Raw genomic sequence first — 17,016 nt, forward strand, 5'->3', positions numbered from 1 at the left:
TATCCATTCATCTTCTTCAGACCATTCACTCATCCACCCATTAAACTGTCAATCAATATCTATTAAACAATCTGCCTATCAACATCCATTAAACATTCTGTCTATCAACATTAATTAGACTATCTACATACAACTTTTAAAGTATTTACTGTGGGTCCCTCTCAAGCAGCGTTTATATGTCCTCCCTCGCTCCTCGATCCTCAATGATCTACATAAAGAAAGATAGAAGAAGGGCTAGACTATCCCATTGTTGCCGCTCCATCATTCTTTATGTAGATCAGTGAGGAGCGAGAGAGGACGCGTAAACGCTATATGAGAGGCACCTTCTGTCTTAGGCTTTAAGCATACAATCTCATTAAGACTATAGATCCTGTTTCACTACGTCCTCTGTCCACAACTGTTTCAAAATAAAGGTCCTCACTGCAATAATACACTATTAAATCATTTAACCATTGAAACTACTCAACTATTGAACTGTTCAACCATTCCAACTGTCAGTTATCATCCACTATGCCTCCAGTCAACTACATGAAACCTCCATGTACCTAGCAACCAACATAGCAACCATTAAAATTAAGTGTTTATGACTGTTTCCATAGCAACCAACATGATTATACTGCAGTAACTTCTTGTTTCCTGATAGTGGCCACCATGGATACCCTAGCAACAAATGTTTCAAAATAAAAGTCCTCACTAGCAAGTTAGCTAGTTAGCATGGTTAGCATTGTTAGCATAGTTAACATTTTTAGTATAACTGCAAAAAATCATCAACTAAGTTAGCTAATCAACCTGGTTAGCATTGTTAGCAAATTTAGCATTGTTAGCATAGTTAGCATTTTTAGCATTACTGCTAGAAATCATCGGTTAAGTTAGCTAATCAACCTGGTTAGCATTGTTAGTAAAGTTTGCATTGCTAGCATAATAAGCATTTTTAGCGTAACTGCTAGAAATCATTAGCTAAGTTAGCTAATCAACATTTTAACATGAATAGAAATCATTACTTAAGTTAGAACTGGAACGTTTCATCTTTAAAACGTCTACCTTCACACTATCAACTCTCTGTAAACTATGCAACCACCATGTTTACCCTAGCTACACCTTAGTAACCATATCTACATTATCTATCTATTTTTGCATTTTCATGCACTGGTAATTCCTTGGAATTGCATTTCTAGTTTTGAATTTACTGCTCGGTGTTGGCCACAAAGGCTCTGGTGTAAGAGAGGGGATGGAGACACACACTGCACCTGCACGCACACGTTCTCACAGTGAGACTGTTATCAGTGACTCTAAATGCACAGTGTACAGATTATGGGCCCCATGGCGCTAATTGGGAATGATGAAGGGCCGGGGAGAAGAAGCTATACTCTTCATATTTGAAGACAGATTCAGAGCTCAAGGATGACAATTGCTTAACTCACATTTTCTCTACTTGGAGATTATTACAAGGCTTTGATAATGAGACAATGCTTGTGTGTGTCAGTGTGTGTGTGTGTGTGTGTGTGTGTCTGCCAGTGTCAGTGTGTGTCAGCAAAATTGTAAAAAGGCATGTTCCTGACTTCGGTCTTGCCAACTTCCATTTAAGCTCAGATATGAATTGTAAGCATGTTGGTCTAATCATGAAGGTGTGTACTTCACTGTCTATATGATATAGTTACACATGGGAATAGTATACCAAAGTATGTGTGCTCTTCGCATCAAGCAAAGGACAGTTTTTGCTCAGTCGATAGAGATGATTAGCTGTCTTACTAGGGTATTTTTTCCTTTTTCATAACTGCATGTGATTTTATTTATTTTATTTCTATACTTCCTGCTCCATTCCTGTCGGGAATAATTGATTTCCTCACTGTGGGTAAATGCCAAGGGCTACTGGCTCTACCGCTGATTTCTCATTTGATGAAAATCAACAAAGCGTCATGTGAGTTTTACCAAGTGTGAGACTGCAGTGGCCTGAAAAAACGAAAAGACATTCTAATTTAGCACCAACCTTACCTATATCAGGGCATCACTGTTCCACTGTATTTAACATTAATATGGCCTTTTCCTCGAATGATGCATCCACAGAGAACCTATTTGTGTTCTAAAACATTTCGAAGACATGATCCCCATGGTCTTCCAAAATGTTCAATGTTAGCAGCGATAACCACACACTGCTAGACAATTGGTTAGCCGAGGTTCAAATTCCAAACGCACTGTGTCAAGTCTGTCACTTTAGGTAAAAGTGTCTGCTAAGTACCACTTTAAATTTACAAACAAACTTTGCTGCGTGGCAAAAAAAGTATGAACATGCATGAACATGATTTAGTATTAACATGCCTGGTACAGTATGTGGAAATGCTATGGGGAGCTTGACCCCCTTTCTGTGTTAAGCAGTGTGTAGGATGTGTGACATGTTCTGTATGCTCAGATGTTGTTGCAGACTTTCCACACAGGCACTTGAACTTGCGCACAGAGACACGGTCAGTGTCCCATTCTGAGCACTGATTCGGCCATGTGTGACATCTGATGTTTTCCCATTCCATTCCAGAGACACTTGAGGAGCTGCATTCAGAATAGCTGTTGCCCTGGTCCCAACATCAGCTCTCTGCAGACCCCTGGGGATGTGAGCTACTTCGCCAACCAGCTTGCCATCCCCACTGTGCAGTTTACATCCACCTCGAGCAGGACCTTGGAGGTACAGCACATTCCACAGCAGGCCACAGTCTCTGAGTATCTGCCTCAGCTGCTCATGTAGTCTGCTCTCTCCATTGATTATGCGGCTCACTGAGAGAAAGTGTTGCTAGCACAATACGAGAGCAGTGAGCAGGATTGGGAGTGTTGTTGAACACTGCTAAAGAAAATAGAAACATCGGCACTTTTTTTGTTGTAAATCCACCCAGATATAGCAGATTTATTGTGTGTGAGTTGCTTCCTTTTGTGAGATATGCATTGCATATTGATTAATAATATAGATGTGTCTGGGAGCTATTGTGTTCTCATTCAAGGGTTTGGTAGAGGAGATTTTTCACTTTGGTGTGACACTTCATTCTCCTCCATCTCTTCATATTCCATGGTAGTAACACAGAAATGTTTCTCTTGCACACACACACACAAACACACACACACACACACACTTACACATTGTTGAGCTGTATTCTACTTCCCAATGTCACATGGCTCACAGTCATTTTTTCAGCAATTTGCTCTCCTATTGTTCTCAGATACAGTAGCTTTTCCACATACATGCATAGAGTTCGGGCAAAGCTTCCACACAAGCGTTTCCTCTCCACTTCCTCTGGTGTGAACCAGTCCATTTCCAAGGCGGGAAGTTCACATTTGTTCCACTGTAGCACAATTAGCTCCATGTGAATGTTAAAATCATATGGTGAAAATATTGTGATTAGATGATTAAAAAAAAAATAATTAAAAACTTACTAGCAACATCCATATGTATGCTGAATTGTACCTTGTTTGTGTCAAGAGCTGGGTTTTCATCCAGCTTTTTTATGTACAGTACTGTACATTTAGATCTTTCAAATAAGAAATCCTGACCGGAAACGCTTGCAATTCTTTGTAATGGGTATTACACTTAAATTGACTGTGGGAGGATGGATTAAGTTTATAATCTGACCAAGTTTGAAGAAATTCGTCTATTCATTACTTCCATCCACATTTATTCCACTTCATCACACATTAATTCCCATATGTTGTGATTTTGTTATTCTTAGCTTTGGTATGCAAACATTCTTATTTGCATATGTCATTGAATTTTCTATTTTCCCGAATGTGCTTAGAATATGTAAATACATTGGTTGAAACCCAGCTTTTGAAATCAGCCGCAAAAATATAGCATAGAGGTTGTATAGTTGGACCTACAACTGTGTCGCATTAGTATGTGCCTGTGGTAACCTTCAGAACTCTGTGAGTGTGCTGAAGTAGTGTTGTGGATATTATACTTCAAATACCTCTCATACCTGCAATTTATCTGATAATGTCCTTTTTTCTATTACATGATCTGAACTTAAATGATGTGGCCATACTGTATCTCCATAACTGTCGTATTCCACCCACGTATAGTAGAAGAGTGAGCATGAATGTGGCTGTGTTCAAAGTTATTTGTGATCGTCTGTATCTGTTCATAACTAATGCAGAGCAGATTATTTAAGGTGTTAAGCTTGCCCTCTGTAAATGTGCTTATCATAGCTCTTACAAATGAAATCAATTTTACTTAATTCTCCAGTTTTCTCACCAGAAGGGAACATATTGTCCTTGTCAAAGCTTTTTTTTTTTACCAGGAGGGAACATATTGTCCTTGTCAGAGTTAATTCCTTTGCCCAGGTTTACCTTGTCTCATTGGCTCTCTTCTCCTGTGTCCTGCATTACACCAGATACAGTGTTTTATTAAGGCTCTCACAAATATCCAGATGTTGCCACTGCTGTGTGGACTGTCCCTCATTTCATGGCACAGTGTTTACTGGTAATCTAGACTCACAGAGGATGACGCCTCACGCCAACATGAAGCAATATTATTCAGACATCCGGTTTAACCGTCCATGAGCCAATAGATGGTACACACTTTTATAATGATAGAGTGGCACTGCAGGCGTCGGAACACGGTCCCTGAAGCTGACATTAATCACATTACCCAGGGGCAGAAACAGGCATATTGCATGCAACGTTGTCGTAATGGTATCGCAACAGTAGAGTCATCTCTGTGTGAGGTATAGCGAGCTCTTTAAATGGCCACTGAGCAGACAAAAGCCCGCCGAGCTCCCCGCCCACCCCAAACGATCTCCAATGGCGTGGAAGTGGAGGGGGCACTTTGGCCGGGCAAACACGGTGTAATTATGTGGAAAGGATGGATAGAGCATGGATGACAGGTACACTGCGTCTGGGGGGAAGGGGGGGGGGGGGGGCACAAAGCAAGATGATGAACTAAAGACAGCGTCTTAACAAGGTCACAACCATCCATCAGCTGAAGGGAAGCATATGCAAAGAGAGGGAGGGAAAGGTGTGTGTGTGTGTGTGTGTGTGTGTGTGTGTGTGTGTGTGTGTTCAGAGAGAGAGAAGAGGGGGAACAGAGAGAGAGAGAGAGAGAATGTGTGAAAAAGCTTGCATAAATGTGTGTGAGAGAGAAAGAGAGAGAAGACATCAAAGTAGGAAGTAGGAGAGAGAAGCAAAAGGGCAGAACTGAGAGAGAGCAATAGAGAGAGAGAGAGAGAGACAGAAAGAGAGAGAACAGAGCAAACAGACCATTGAGAGAGACAATTCCAGTGCGACGGGGTATGGTTGTTGATGGTTTGTTAGTTCTTTTCATTACAGAGACATTTAGGTGATTGCCAAGAGTCCCGAAGGATAAAGCAACTGTACCCTTAGAAGGCAAGATAAATGGCAGGTGGAATCTTGTTTGGAGGTAAAGAAAGTGAATGATTTAAGGGAAATAGGGAAAAGATTTCATTTGTTTCCTTTCAGTGCATGAAGATGCTGAGATGCAGGCCCTTGTTGACTTTTCATTAGCAGCAAACACAAGACAGACCAATCCCCCTGCTGACGGATTCTCTGTCTGACATAGCAGGCTACAGTACATGCTAAACAGCTGTGCTGAACACACCCTCAGGAGGATATCGCCCACATTCAAAAAATCACATCTTGGCACAAAAGGCAGCATCCCCCACACAGCATGCTAGGAAACGGCCACTTTAAAGCAACCCTAAAGAGTTTTTAAGTACCTTCTTTTTGTACCTCAAAATAATGTTTCCAGGCCCCAGCCATGGCGCAGCTGGCTGGGGCACCTGCGCCGTGCGCCGGGGACCCGGGTTCGATTCCCACCCCGTGGTCCTTTCCGGATCCCACCCCGACTCTCTCACCCATTCACTTCCTCTCTCTCTCTACTGTCCTGTCAAAGTTAAAGGCACAAAAGCCCAAAAAATATACTTAAAAAAAAATATATAATGTTTCCAAAATCATGTCAGTGGTTCATCAACTCGTAACAGGATGAACAGCGCTTCTGCATTCACCTTGCGGCCCTCAATTGCCTATAACCGCACTACGTAAGTTTACCTGATTGGGTAGCAGATCTGTAATTCGATGGAATGAGACACCAATTTGACTTGCTTCAATGTCGCAATACATCATACTTTCATAAAATCATGCAACATACTCTGCCTATGTTTGTGAACATTGTTATTTGCTGGATAAACAAATAGCATGCGTGCGACAGAGTGAAAGCGCTTTAGTATTGCTTTGAATTATTTGATTTTGTGCAAGAGAAGACATAAAGATGCTGAATCCATTTTGGACCTGTATTTTGGGCTACCTGATCTAGAAATATGGTTAAGACCATCCAGGACATCCTCTCACCTCACCTCTATTCAGTTAAACAGCTATTAACTTTTGGAACAGTGTTATGCTGCAAGATTTTACGTCATACGCTGTTTTTTTTTCCAATAAAGTCTGGGTAGTCCGCCTGACACACCGTGACCTATCATCTTGTCATGTTTGTTGATTTGATCGAACATTTTGTGCAAAAACATAATATTTCACATTTCATGTTACTTTGGACGCTTAACCGTAGAAAAGAATAAAGCGCACCGTCTTTGATGCCTTCCAGAGACTTCTCATATCAACTGTTTTCTTTCTTCTTAGCCTTTTGGAGTAAATGCTCATCTGTCTTTGTGATGGTGTGCTGTTTGATGTGGAGCAGATCTGTTGGCTGTTTGTAAGATCTCGCCCTGAGGTTGAACACCTCATGTTTGAGCTGCTCTTTATCTCCCAAACGTAATACGCACACAAACGCACACACACACACACACACACACACACACACACACACACACACACACACACACACACACACACACACACTTGTGCTGCCTTTATCCAGATCCGTTTGTTTTGTTCCATTTTACCTCCCGAGCGCAACCCTGTAATGGAGTTTGTTAAAATCACTTTGCACTCAGCTTGATCTTATTTACGATCACACGCGCCATCAGCCGGGCTATTGGACGAGAATCAACTTGGAGAAAGATGGGATGCTGACCCAGAGATTTCTGTGCAGATGTGAGAGTGCCTCCGAAAACCCCAACGTCTCTCCTCCCTCCACGCTCGTTGTGGAACAGCTACTGAGTCCAGGAGTGGCCGGGGGGAGGATGTGGGGGAGACAAAACTTTAAAAATAAACACAGCAGCCATGTCAACTTTTTTCTTTTTTTTTCTCTCCCCCTATTCGCTCCTTCCCCAGAAGGTTTCACCTCCTCCGTGCTCGTTTGTTCATCTGTCTCATCCTGCACACATGCCTGGCTAAGCATTCGCCGTGCAATGCTGGTGTGCCCCAAACTGTGAAAGTAACCTTTTCCCTGGCATTCAACACATCAGACCGAATTAGAGCACGGGATTGTGGGACTGTTTGGGAGCCGGCTCCTTGGGCCAGATCTGTGCCGCAGCGTCGGCCTTCCAGGCTGTTTCTCTTCAACACCCGAAAGCTTGAGGAGCCTTCTGAGTCGACGCCTTTGGATTTAGAATGACAAACCTGCTGCAGGGCTTTCCTTGCTTGCATCAATGTGTGTGAGTGGGTGGATGGGTTAATGTGTGTGTGTCTGTGTGTGTGTGTGTGTGTGTGTGTCTGTGTGTGTCTGTGTGTGTGTGTGTGTGTGTGTGTGTGTGTGTGTGTGTGTGTGTGTGTGTGTGTGTGTGTACTGTATGTGGGTGTCTATGTTTATATGCGTATGTGTGTGGAGGTCATTGGGTGTTGGTTGAGTTTGTGTGTGTGTGTGTGTGTGTGTGTGTGTGTGTGTGTGTGTGTGTGTGTGTATGTGTGGTTCTTTCAACTCCAGAAAACCTACGTTTTGTGTCATGGCCTGGAGCAGATGCTCTGATTTTTACATCAGTGTCAGTTTGTCTTGACTCACTTCAAACAGCTATGCCTTTATCACACATAGAGGCAGCAAAAGGTGGTCCATCCCTGTCTCTACCATCATGTTCGCCTGCTCTTCACCTTGTTGCACTGGAGCAAACAGGTTCTCCCTTGACATTTTGATTTTGCATGTGAATTCTAATTTTGCACTTGAATACGGATTTGTATTCATCTGTCCAGAAACCCTAAAATTGCATATTTAACAGCTAATAACCTGGGCTAAAACCATGCAGCACTGTCCTTTTTAACGATTCAGTGGATTACGAGTAAATATTTCATTTTGGAAATGCAAGCTTGTTGTTGTATTTAGTCATGGGAATGATTTAATGATACAGTCGTATCATTTATCACTGTCTTTGGTAGCAAACCTTTGCTATTGTAGTGCTCTTTTTATTCTATTAGTGTGGGCAAGTACAGGTTTTAGGGCGATGTTTTGGGCTGCACGAGGCTTATAGGAAAACTTGCTTGTGTCTGCATTTTCCTTGACACCATATCTCTGCCTTAATGCGGTGTGACGGCTCAGGAAGGGCTGCCCGACTCTGCAGCAAACTCTCCCTCACCAGCTGGTCACTGCAGCCCCCACTAACAACCCCTGTTCCCTTGTTTGGACCTCAGAATTGATTACCAGTCGAGACATGTGCCCGAATGTGCTAACACCTGTCACCCCTTATATATTAGCCATTCCTCCCGGCCATTTTCCCCAGCCCTGCTCGCTCTTTCTCGCTCTCTCTCTGTGTGTGTGTGTGTGTGTGTGTCTCCCTCTCCCTCTTTTTTGGCACTTATGCAAATGCCACTCGGCCCTCGAAAGACGTTACTCGCCTCATCCGAGCGCTGCGCTGCGCAGGCGGCCAGCTCAGGTCTCTCTCTCTCTCGCTCTCTCTCTCTCGCCCAAGGTGCTGCTGTAGTAGCCTGTGCAAGACTAATCTAATTAGTGGCGTGAAGTTGCTGCAGCTGGATCGGGGAGATAGGCCCGGGCCCGATGTCTGGACATCAGATGGGCCTGTCCACCACCCCGGAACAGGATCCAATTGACAGTTGAGTCAGGCCCGGCCCAGCCACCTACGGTCCACCATCTGGCTTTACCAGATGGGAGTGACCTGCCTCTGGACATTTTTAAGAGCAGCTATCCAGGTGCTGTGGCGTTATGTTGAACGTAATGCAGTTCACTGAGTCGGCTTTATATAGGTTGGTAAAAACCAGTGAGGATTGTTTATTGGGCTGCACAGCATGCAACCCAGTAAATCTATTTTATGTTGTCCTGTTGGTGGTAACATTTCGAATGTGTTTAAAGGAACACATAGGAAACCTGTTTGTGTATTATGTCACAATAGTGTTTCAGAAGGCAATTTATCCTTGGACTTTTGTAATTTATGCTTAACAGCATTCAAATCAATTAATGAACATCTGGGGAATTGGTGAAATGAGGATGAAAGTTTCAAGGTCTGAGGCAATTCCGTCTGCAATTGAGAGCTGACTGTTTAATCGAAGAACAGTCTAAAGCAGGGCCATTTTTAAAGACGGTGCTCATCAATGACTCATTAACTCATTGAGGCCTTATTTATTATCATTTTGAAATGGAAGACTTAATGTGTCGTTTGACCTTTTCAGAGAGTATGTATCTTTAGTCAACATAGCTCTTGCATCATTTCAAGTATATGCCTCATAGCACACACAGAATGCACATGTCACGTTTCACAGTGCAAAGATGCATTACTTGAACACATGACTGCCTAAAACAGGAAAAATAATGTTTTCTCCGTATGTCTTTTTCATGTCCTCAGTGCATGATAAGGTCAAGCATATCTTGAAGGTTTGCCATGCAAATTGTACTCCTTTTACTATTAAATTGAATTTCACATCTAAAAATAAATTTCTTTCATTTTCCTCGGACTCAAAATAGGTCTGTGTTCGGAGACGGAAATGGTGTTCCAGTGGGAAAATGAACACACAGGGGAAATTGAATGAGACATTAACCTCTACCTTAGAGGATGTTAAAGAGAAATAACAAGGAAAATTGTCTCGCCACTGTCTTTGTCAAGCGCAGTCGTCGACACCACATTCAGAACGGCTTCCCTCATGACATTTTTCAAATATACAGTATAGTTTTTAAAATATATTCATGAGTGTATGTCACATGCACATCACATTCTAAAAAAATCTCTATGCCCAACTTCAGTCCGTTGGTTGCTTTTCTCAAAATCTCAAAATCTTGCCAAGAGCACAGGGTTATGTTGCTCATCATGAAACAACCTTGAGAATATTAAACTGAAAATGGCCGAATGTCTACATGCAGTATCTGTAACACACAACTTTTCTTTGGAGCTTGACACCATGATATTCCATTCCAGCTGAAGGACATTTGGCTACCAGACTAGAAGGGCCGTGTCTGTCTGTCCCCCATTGCTTTATTCTACAGAGCACGGGCGCACGTTCTGTTGCCTGACAAGTTCATTACTGATCTATGCTGCACGGTACATAAAAAATATTTGTTCTTTCTGGTGTGGCGTGAGCCCATCCAATCGAGCATCTCGTCAGAGCCAAGTCAGGCAAATGCAGCATCTGCTGTGCAGAGCGGGGCGATTGCCCAGGCCCAGACTCTTCATCAGTCTCCTGGCTTTTAACCTGAGCATCTGGACCTGGAGCAGGAGGCTCCGCGCTGGGTACTAATCTGCCTCGCACGTTTGCCTTTTATTTGCCGTCACCCAAGGGAGCACCGTCCCCGCTGAGATGCCCACTATATGGGCTGTGGTCTGTGAGCAAATGGATGCCGAGGTGGCCTGCTTTATCTCGGGGTATCTCCCTTTTTATATGGCAAACACATGTTTTTACTGCGTGTCACAGCCACACACTCGCGTTCCATATTCCTGTCACGCCAGCTTATGAAATCAGCCCTGCCATAAAATTGGCGGTGATTAGATTCCACGTCTTGAGCACGAGCTGAACTCCTGTCTCATTTTACTGTTACAGCGATGGACCCCATACACGGGGGGGGAAGATACACCTTGACTGATTTGTGAGGAAAGGGACCCCCTTGGAAACTCGTCGTATTTTGGAACAGGCACACTTCAGCCAGCTGGGCTCTCCCCGGGGGGGTGCTCAGTAGGACCCCCACTTCCCCGCAGGCGATGAAATGAGCACAGCACTGCTAGTTTTCATTGATCCCGGGATCTCCTGCAACCCCCCCCCCCCCCCCCCGCCAGAACACCACTCGCTGGCTGTTCTGCACGTAAACCAATCCTTAGCTTCCCGGGGAATGATAAGATAGCTGGGGCCGTGAAAGAGAGTGGAGGCACCTGAAAGCAATCATTAACGCCTCCATTATCTCCTCCCAGTCTCTCTGTGGTAAAGGGCCATTACCCAGGGTTTACAGCCCCGTCACAACCAGCTGCCAGCCTACCAGTGCAACCGTGGACCTCAGCAGGGTCCAGGAATAATCCATGTTTCTGCCTCAGCGCTGTGTGTTTGCATGACACATTGTGTTAAAACAAACACTGACATTATGCACAGAAAATGAAAGGGATGTTGTCCAGGGCTCAGTGTTCTGAATGGGAGAACTGTACATTTCAAATGGCAGGTGTCCATGGCGTTTTACCTTTGTGAGCTGTATGTTAATAGGATCCCCTTTAAGATCCCTTCAACAGTAGTTCTTCCTTGTTTTTCCCCATTTCTCTCAACAACTCTGTCAAACCCCTTGCCGATGTATTATTATTATTATTTTAATCATAAATAAAGATTATGCCTCTGCAATTCACCTTCCTTTGCTGCAGTTTCAAATCAGTGATTCCCATTGGCTTGTGAACTGTTAAGCAGTAAAGGGAATTTTTATATTGAGTTTTCTTACCCATAAATGTGGTTTATGAATGTCACAGAATTCTGAGCTTTTTTCATTAGCAATTTATTTTGGGTGTGGAATACTTATTCATCCCATTTGTTTTATCCTCTGCTTTTTTAGATATTGTGCTAGACAAAACTTCCTGATATTTCCCAATATAGTTGGCTGGATCTGTTCTTTTATTGTTTTGTTTTGTTGCTCAATTGAAGCGGAGCCACTCACTCAGTTGTGAACATGTTTTTATTTTAGTTTAGACAGTTTGGTTGTATTTTGGTTGTTTTTTTACCTAGAATGACCATTGGCTGCACATGTAACTATGCATAAATGCAAGAAGCATCACGGTGGTGTGGAAACAAATGAGTCCTTCCCGAATGCAAAACAGTCAGGAGGATATTTACTTTAACCTCTGGAGAGGGTGAAGTAAATTATGTAAGCTTGAATTAAATTTTACTTGAGAACCTTTTCATGTTTAGGATGCTCTCTCTCTCTCTCTCTCTCTCTCTCTCCTTCCCCCTCTCTCTATCCATCCCTCTCTCTTTTCCTCTCCCTTGATTATGGAATCTTATTTCACTTGAACTCACAATATTAACTTTCCCTTTGAAGTCCCCGGTTGATTACATTAGTGATAGCTGCATGAAACGGCAGCTGATCCCCACTCCCTCCCCTTACTGATGAGCCGTACTTTTTAGTGTCTCTGATTATTCCCTGCTGCTGTTAACACCGCTTGAATATTCATGCGCGTGTTGCCAACAATAGACCATTAGTTCTGGCTGCGGCGGTATGACGCTGCACTAAACCGCTAAAGAACCCACTCGACGCATGCTTGTCCTGTAGCCACACGGGCCGGCCGTGTTTTTGGAGAGGGTGATCTATAGCTTCATGCTGATTACCCCGTTCAAAGCATCATTGTCTAGCTTCCATAAACAGTGTGTGTCCCACTCGCTCCGACGGAGAGACTGTGATTCCTCTCACGTGCTCCCGCTGGCGTGCAGGCAGGCAAGGCAGACAGGACGCTTCCTTTCCAGGGCACAGAGGCCCCCTTCTGGTTGGGAGCCTCATCTCCTCATCTGCCTCACTGTGTGTGTGTGTGTGTGTGTGTGTGTGTGTGTGTGTGTGGGGGGGGGGGGGGGGGGGTGAGTGTGTGTGTGTGTGTGTGTGTGTGTGTGTGTGTGTGTGTGTGTGTGTGTGTGTGTGTGTGTGCGCGTGTGTGTGTGTGCGCATGTCATTTGATTTTCTTTCCCCAAAACTTGATGGTGGTGGTGGGGGGGGGGGGGTGTTAGGGAGGGATGAAACACAGACACAGCAGGAGAAGCATCAGCATGATGTCTGACACACACACACACACACACACACACACACACACACACACACACTCTAAATTTGAATCAAACACAGGTGAAGACATGTGCACAGATGATCACAGACAGGGACTTCAAAACACACACACACACACACACACACACACACACACACACACACTCATACACACACACACACACACACACACACACACACACACACACACACATACACTTACAGAGAGAGAGAGCGAGAGAGAGAGAGAGAGAGAGAGAGAGATTGCATTAACATCTGTCTGTAATGGGAGAATCTTACTGCGCACTCACTCACACACACACACGCACATGCACACACACTTCTCTGCTGCAGGTGCTTGTGTGTGTAACCACTTCCTTCTGCTGTAGCCATCTTCATCAGCACCTCTACCACTAGCAGCACTCAATCTGTGTCTGTCCAAAGCTTGCATCTGGTCAGCCTGGATCGCCATCTGTAATTGCAGAACATTGTGTGTATACTGTACATTAACTGTACTTCATTACTACTTTATACAGTCCATTCCAATACGAACAGAAGTTATGATTCCTAATGTTCTCTCGGTAACACTTTATTTGAAGGGGTCTACATAAGGGTGTCATGTAACCGTCATAAGAATGACATGACACATGTCATGCACATTAATGACACATTATTGACGTTTATGACTGTTGTCATAATGTGTCATTCGGTTTTTGTTATGTCAAGTTGACATTGTTTGGGCGTCATCATTATGACAACTTGACATTAGGCAAGATGACATTATCTGACGGCGTCTTTGTCATGACAACTTGACATTAGGCAAGAAAATGTAATCCGTTTACAATATTGTCATGACAACTTGACATATAATTGTGTTTGGCCTGACTTATTTTCTAGGTTTTTTAAGTGATGAGCCTGAACAATTGGCTGTCATGACACCATTATAAATTGGTCATGAATACTTTTCTTGACCTCAACTACAGTGGTACAGTTTTGGTTTGTCATTAAGCTGTCACAAAGAACTATTACTGACCAAAATAGTTTTCTGACAGTGTCATGAATACTTACCTTTGACCTCAAGTACAGTGAACCATCTGAGATGTTTCCTGAACATGTCATGAAGTGTCATTACACTGTCATGTAGGTTTCATTTCTGTACATTTTACATTTCTGGAACATTGAGTCTAATTTCAAGTATAATAACAACAAACACCATACTCAAGTCATGACTTCAAAGAGTTTATTTCAGCAATGAATTTTGCGAAACATATACATTGTAGTGCCTCGTTGCCATGGGTAGCTATCCTGAGTTTTTTAAAAACACCCTTAGCTTAGTGATCCCACAATTATATGCAAATTCTATTTACTCTTATTTACACATTCATCACACATGCATTACACTCAATCTTCAATAGTTTTCAATAGGCTAACTTTCAGTTTCAGGTATCAAATGTAATACAACCAACATCCAAGCAAAATATGGTTTTCTCTTTAATTAAAATAAAATACCAAACCCTATACTATGGCCGGCAGTTATTAAGTAAATACATAAAAAATTAGTAGGCTATACCCAACCAGTTGTCAGAGTTCGTGTGCCAGGCCTGTAACGTTGCTAGTGTGCGTTGAAGCCTAAAACCAAAACGGCTCTTTCACGCCACTCCATCAGCGCAACAAAGAAAACTCAGCGTGTAGTATGTAGCAGCTAATGGATGGACCAGATGGACAGACGTCTTCAGCGAGGCTCGTGGAGGTTCCGAGGATAAGTGGCCATGCAGACTATCTAGGCCTAATGTATAAGTAAGCGTTTTACCCACTAAACACAAAGGCTATATTTGTGTTAGGCTGCAGTAAACCTTTCCCGCTAAGCAGTCGTTCTCTCTTCTTTTCCCTGGTGTTGTTTCTTATTTCCTGATTAGGCTACCCTTGACCTCTAGCTCAATTCTCATTGGCTCAAATAATACAAATGTAACATAAACTACACATTTCTATCCTTTTCACTTTTAGAATCAAAACATAATATCTTGACAACATTTCAGTAACTAGGAAATTATAAACAAAATATATTCATCTAAAGCAATGCATAACCATGAAATTGAATAAACATGACTTGCGTGCACAAGAGTCAACGTTTCCAGTATATGAATACATATTTTTTTACAATTTCCTAGTTACTGAAATGTTGTCAAGATATTATGTTTTGATTCTAAATGTGAAAAAGATAGAAATTTTATGTTACATTTGTATTATTTGAGCCAATGAGAATTGAGCTAGAGGTCAAGGGTAATCAGGAAATAAGAAACAACACCAGGGAGAAGAGCGGGAAAGGTTTACTGCAGCCTAACACAAATATAGCCTTTGTGTTTAGTGGGTAAAACGCTTACTTAAACATTACTGCTAGACGGTGAAGTTGTGTTGGAAGTGAAAACTTCGAGACGAGAATTTTCCACGAGTAAGCCTTCACTAGTCAGCAAGACCTAGCTAGCTGCTAGCACGATGCCTCTTGTCAATGACTTTGCGTGAGATAGCCTGCACGGCCACTTATCCTCGGAACCTCCACGAGCCTCGCTGAAGACGTCTGTCCATCTGGTCCATCCATTACATCTAGCCTACACCTGAGTTTTCTTTGTTGCGCTACTGGAGCTATGTGCTGGAGTTGCGTGAAAGAGCCGTTTTGGTTTTTAGGCTTCAACGCACACTAGCAACGTTACAGGCCTGCCACATGAACTCTGACAACTGGTTGGGTAGCCTAGGCTACTCATTTCTTATTTATTTACTTAATAACTGCCGGCTATAGTCTAGTTAGCCTATTGAAAACTATTGAAGATTGAGTGTGATGAAGCATGTGTGATGAATGTGTAAATAAGAGTAAATAGAATTTGCATATAATTGTGGGATGACTGAGCTAAGTGGTTGTATTTCACATAGAGGTGATGAATGAACACTTGGATTAATTTGTTTATTTCATATTTTAAAGAGCTCAGGATAGCTACCCATGGCAACGAGGTGCTACAATGTATTATGGTTTTGCAAGATTCATTGCTGAAATAAACTCTTTGAAGTCATAACTTGAGTAGGGCCTATGGTGTTTGTTGTTATTATACTTGAAATTAGACTCAATGTTCAGGAAATGTAAAATGTACAGAAATAAAACCTACATGACAGTGTAATGACACTTCATGACATGTTCAGGAAACATCTCAGATGGTTCACTGTAGGCCTACTTGAGGTCAAAGGTAAGTATTCATGACACTGTCAGAAAACTATTTTGGTCAGTAATAGTTCTTTGTGACAGCTTAATGACAAATCAAAACTGTACCACTGTAGTTGAAGTCAAGAAAAGTATTCATGACCAATTCATAATGGTGTCATGACAGCCAATTATTCAGGCTCATCACTTAAAAAACCTAGAAAATAAGTCAGGCCAAACACAGTTATATGTCAAGTTGTCATGACAATATTGTAAACGGATTACATTTTCTTGCCTAATGTCAAGTTGTCATGACAAAGATGCCGTCAAATAATGTCATCTTGCCTAATGTCAAGTTGTCATAATGATGACGCCCAAACAATGTCAACTTGACATAACAAAAACCGAATGACACATTATGACAACAGTCATAAACGTCAATAATGTGTCATTAATGTGCATGACATGTGTCATGTCATTCTTATGACGGTTACATGACACCCTTATGTAGACCCCTTCAAATAAAGTGTTACCGTTCTCTCTACAGTATGAAGAATACATACTAAAAACAATGCAGTGGGAAATGCTAGGATTAACAGAAGGATGTAAAACTGAGTGATTTTCATCTCCAAAACAGTTGGCAAATATCAGCATGGAGCTGTATTCACCTGGCTTTGCTTCCCACTGGCACTGGAAGATCTACTCATGAACTCATACTGTAGCTGTGTTCATCAGTTCATCTGATGAAAACCAACCTGAGTTCAACTAACTGCAAACCAGTTTAGCCTGTGAT

At 42.5% G+C, this 17,016-nt stretch overlaps 1 protein-coding gene across 3 annotated transcripts in view; it reads left to right on the forward strand.

Annotated features, from left to right (window-relative positions):
- LOC134102590 (inactive N-acetylated-alpha-linked acidic dipeptidase-like protein 2) overlaps window positions 1–17,016 on the forward strand; it is a 185,634-nt gene that overhangs the window by 133,515 nt on the left and 35,103 nt on the right. For 2 of the 3 annotated variants that reach the window (XM_062556740.1, XM_062556741.1), the window contains exon 10: window positions 2,528–2,674. The exons of the other annotated variant lie outside the window; for it this stretch is intronic. In XM_062556740.1, the coding sequence (XP_062412724.1) occupies window positions 2,528–2,674 (147 nt within the window). The remainder of the gene's footprint in view (window positions 1–2,527; window positions 2,675–17,016) is intronic. 3 annotated transcript variants of the gene reach the window in all.

Source organism: Sardina pilchardus, chromosome 15 (assembly GCF_963854185.1).
Source record: "Sardina pilchardus chromosome 15, fSarPil1.1, whole genome shotgun sequence".
NCBI lineage: Eukaryota > Metazoa > Chordata > Actinopteri > Clupeiformes > Clupeidae > Sardina > Sardina pilchardus.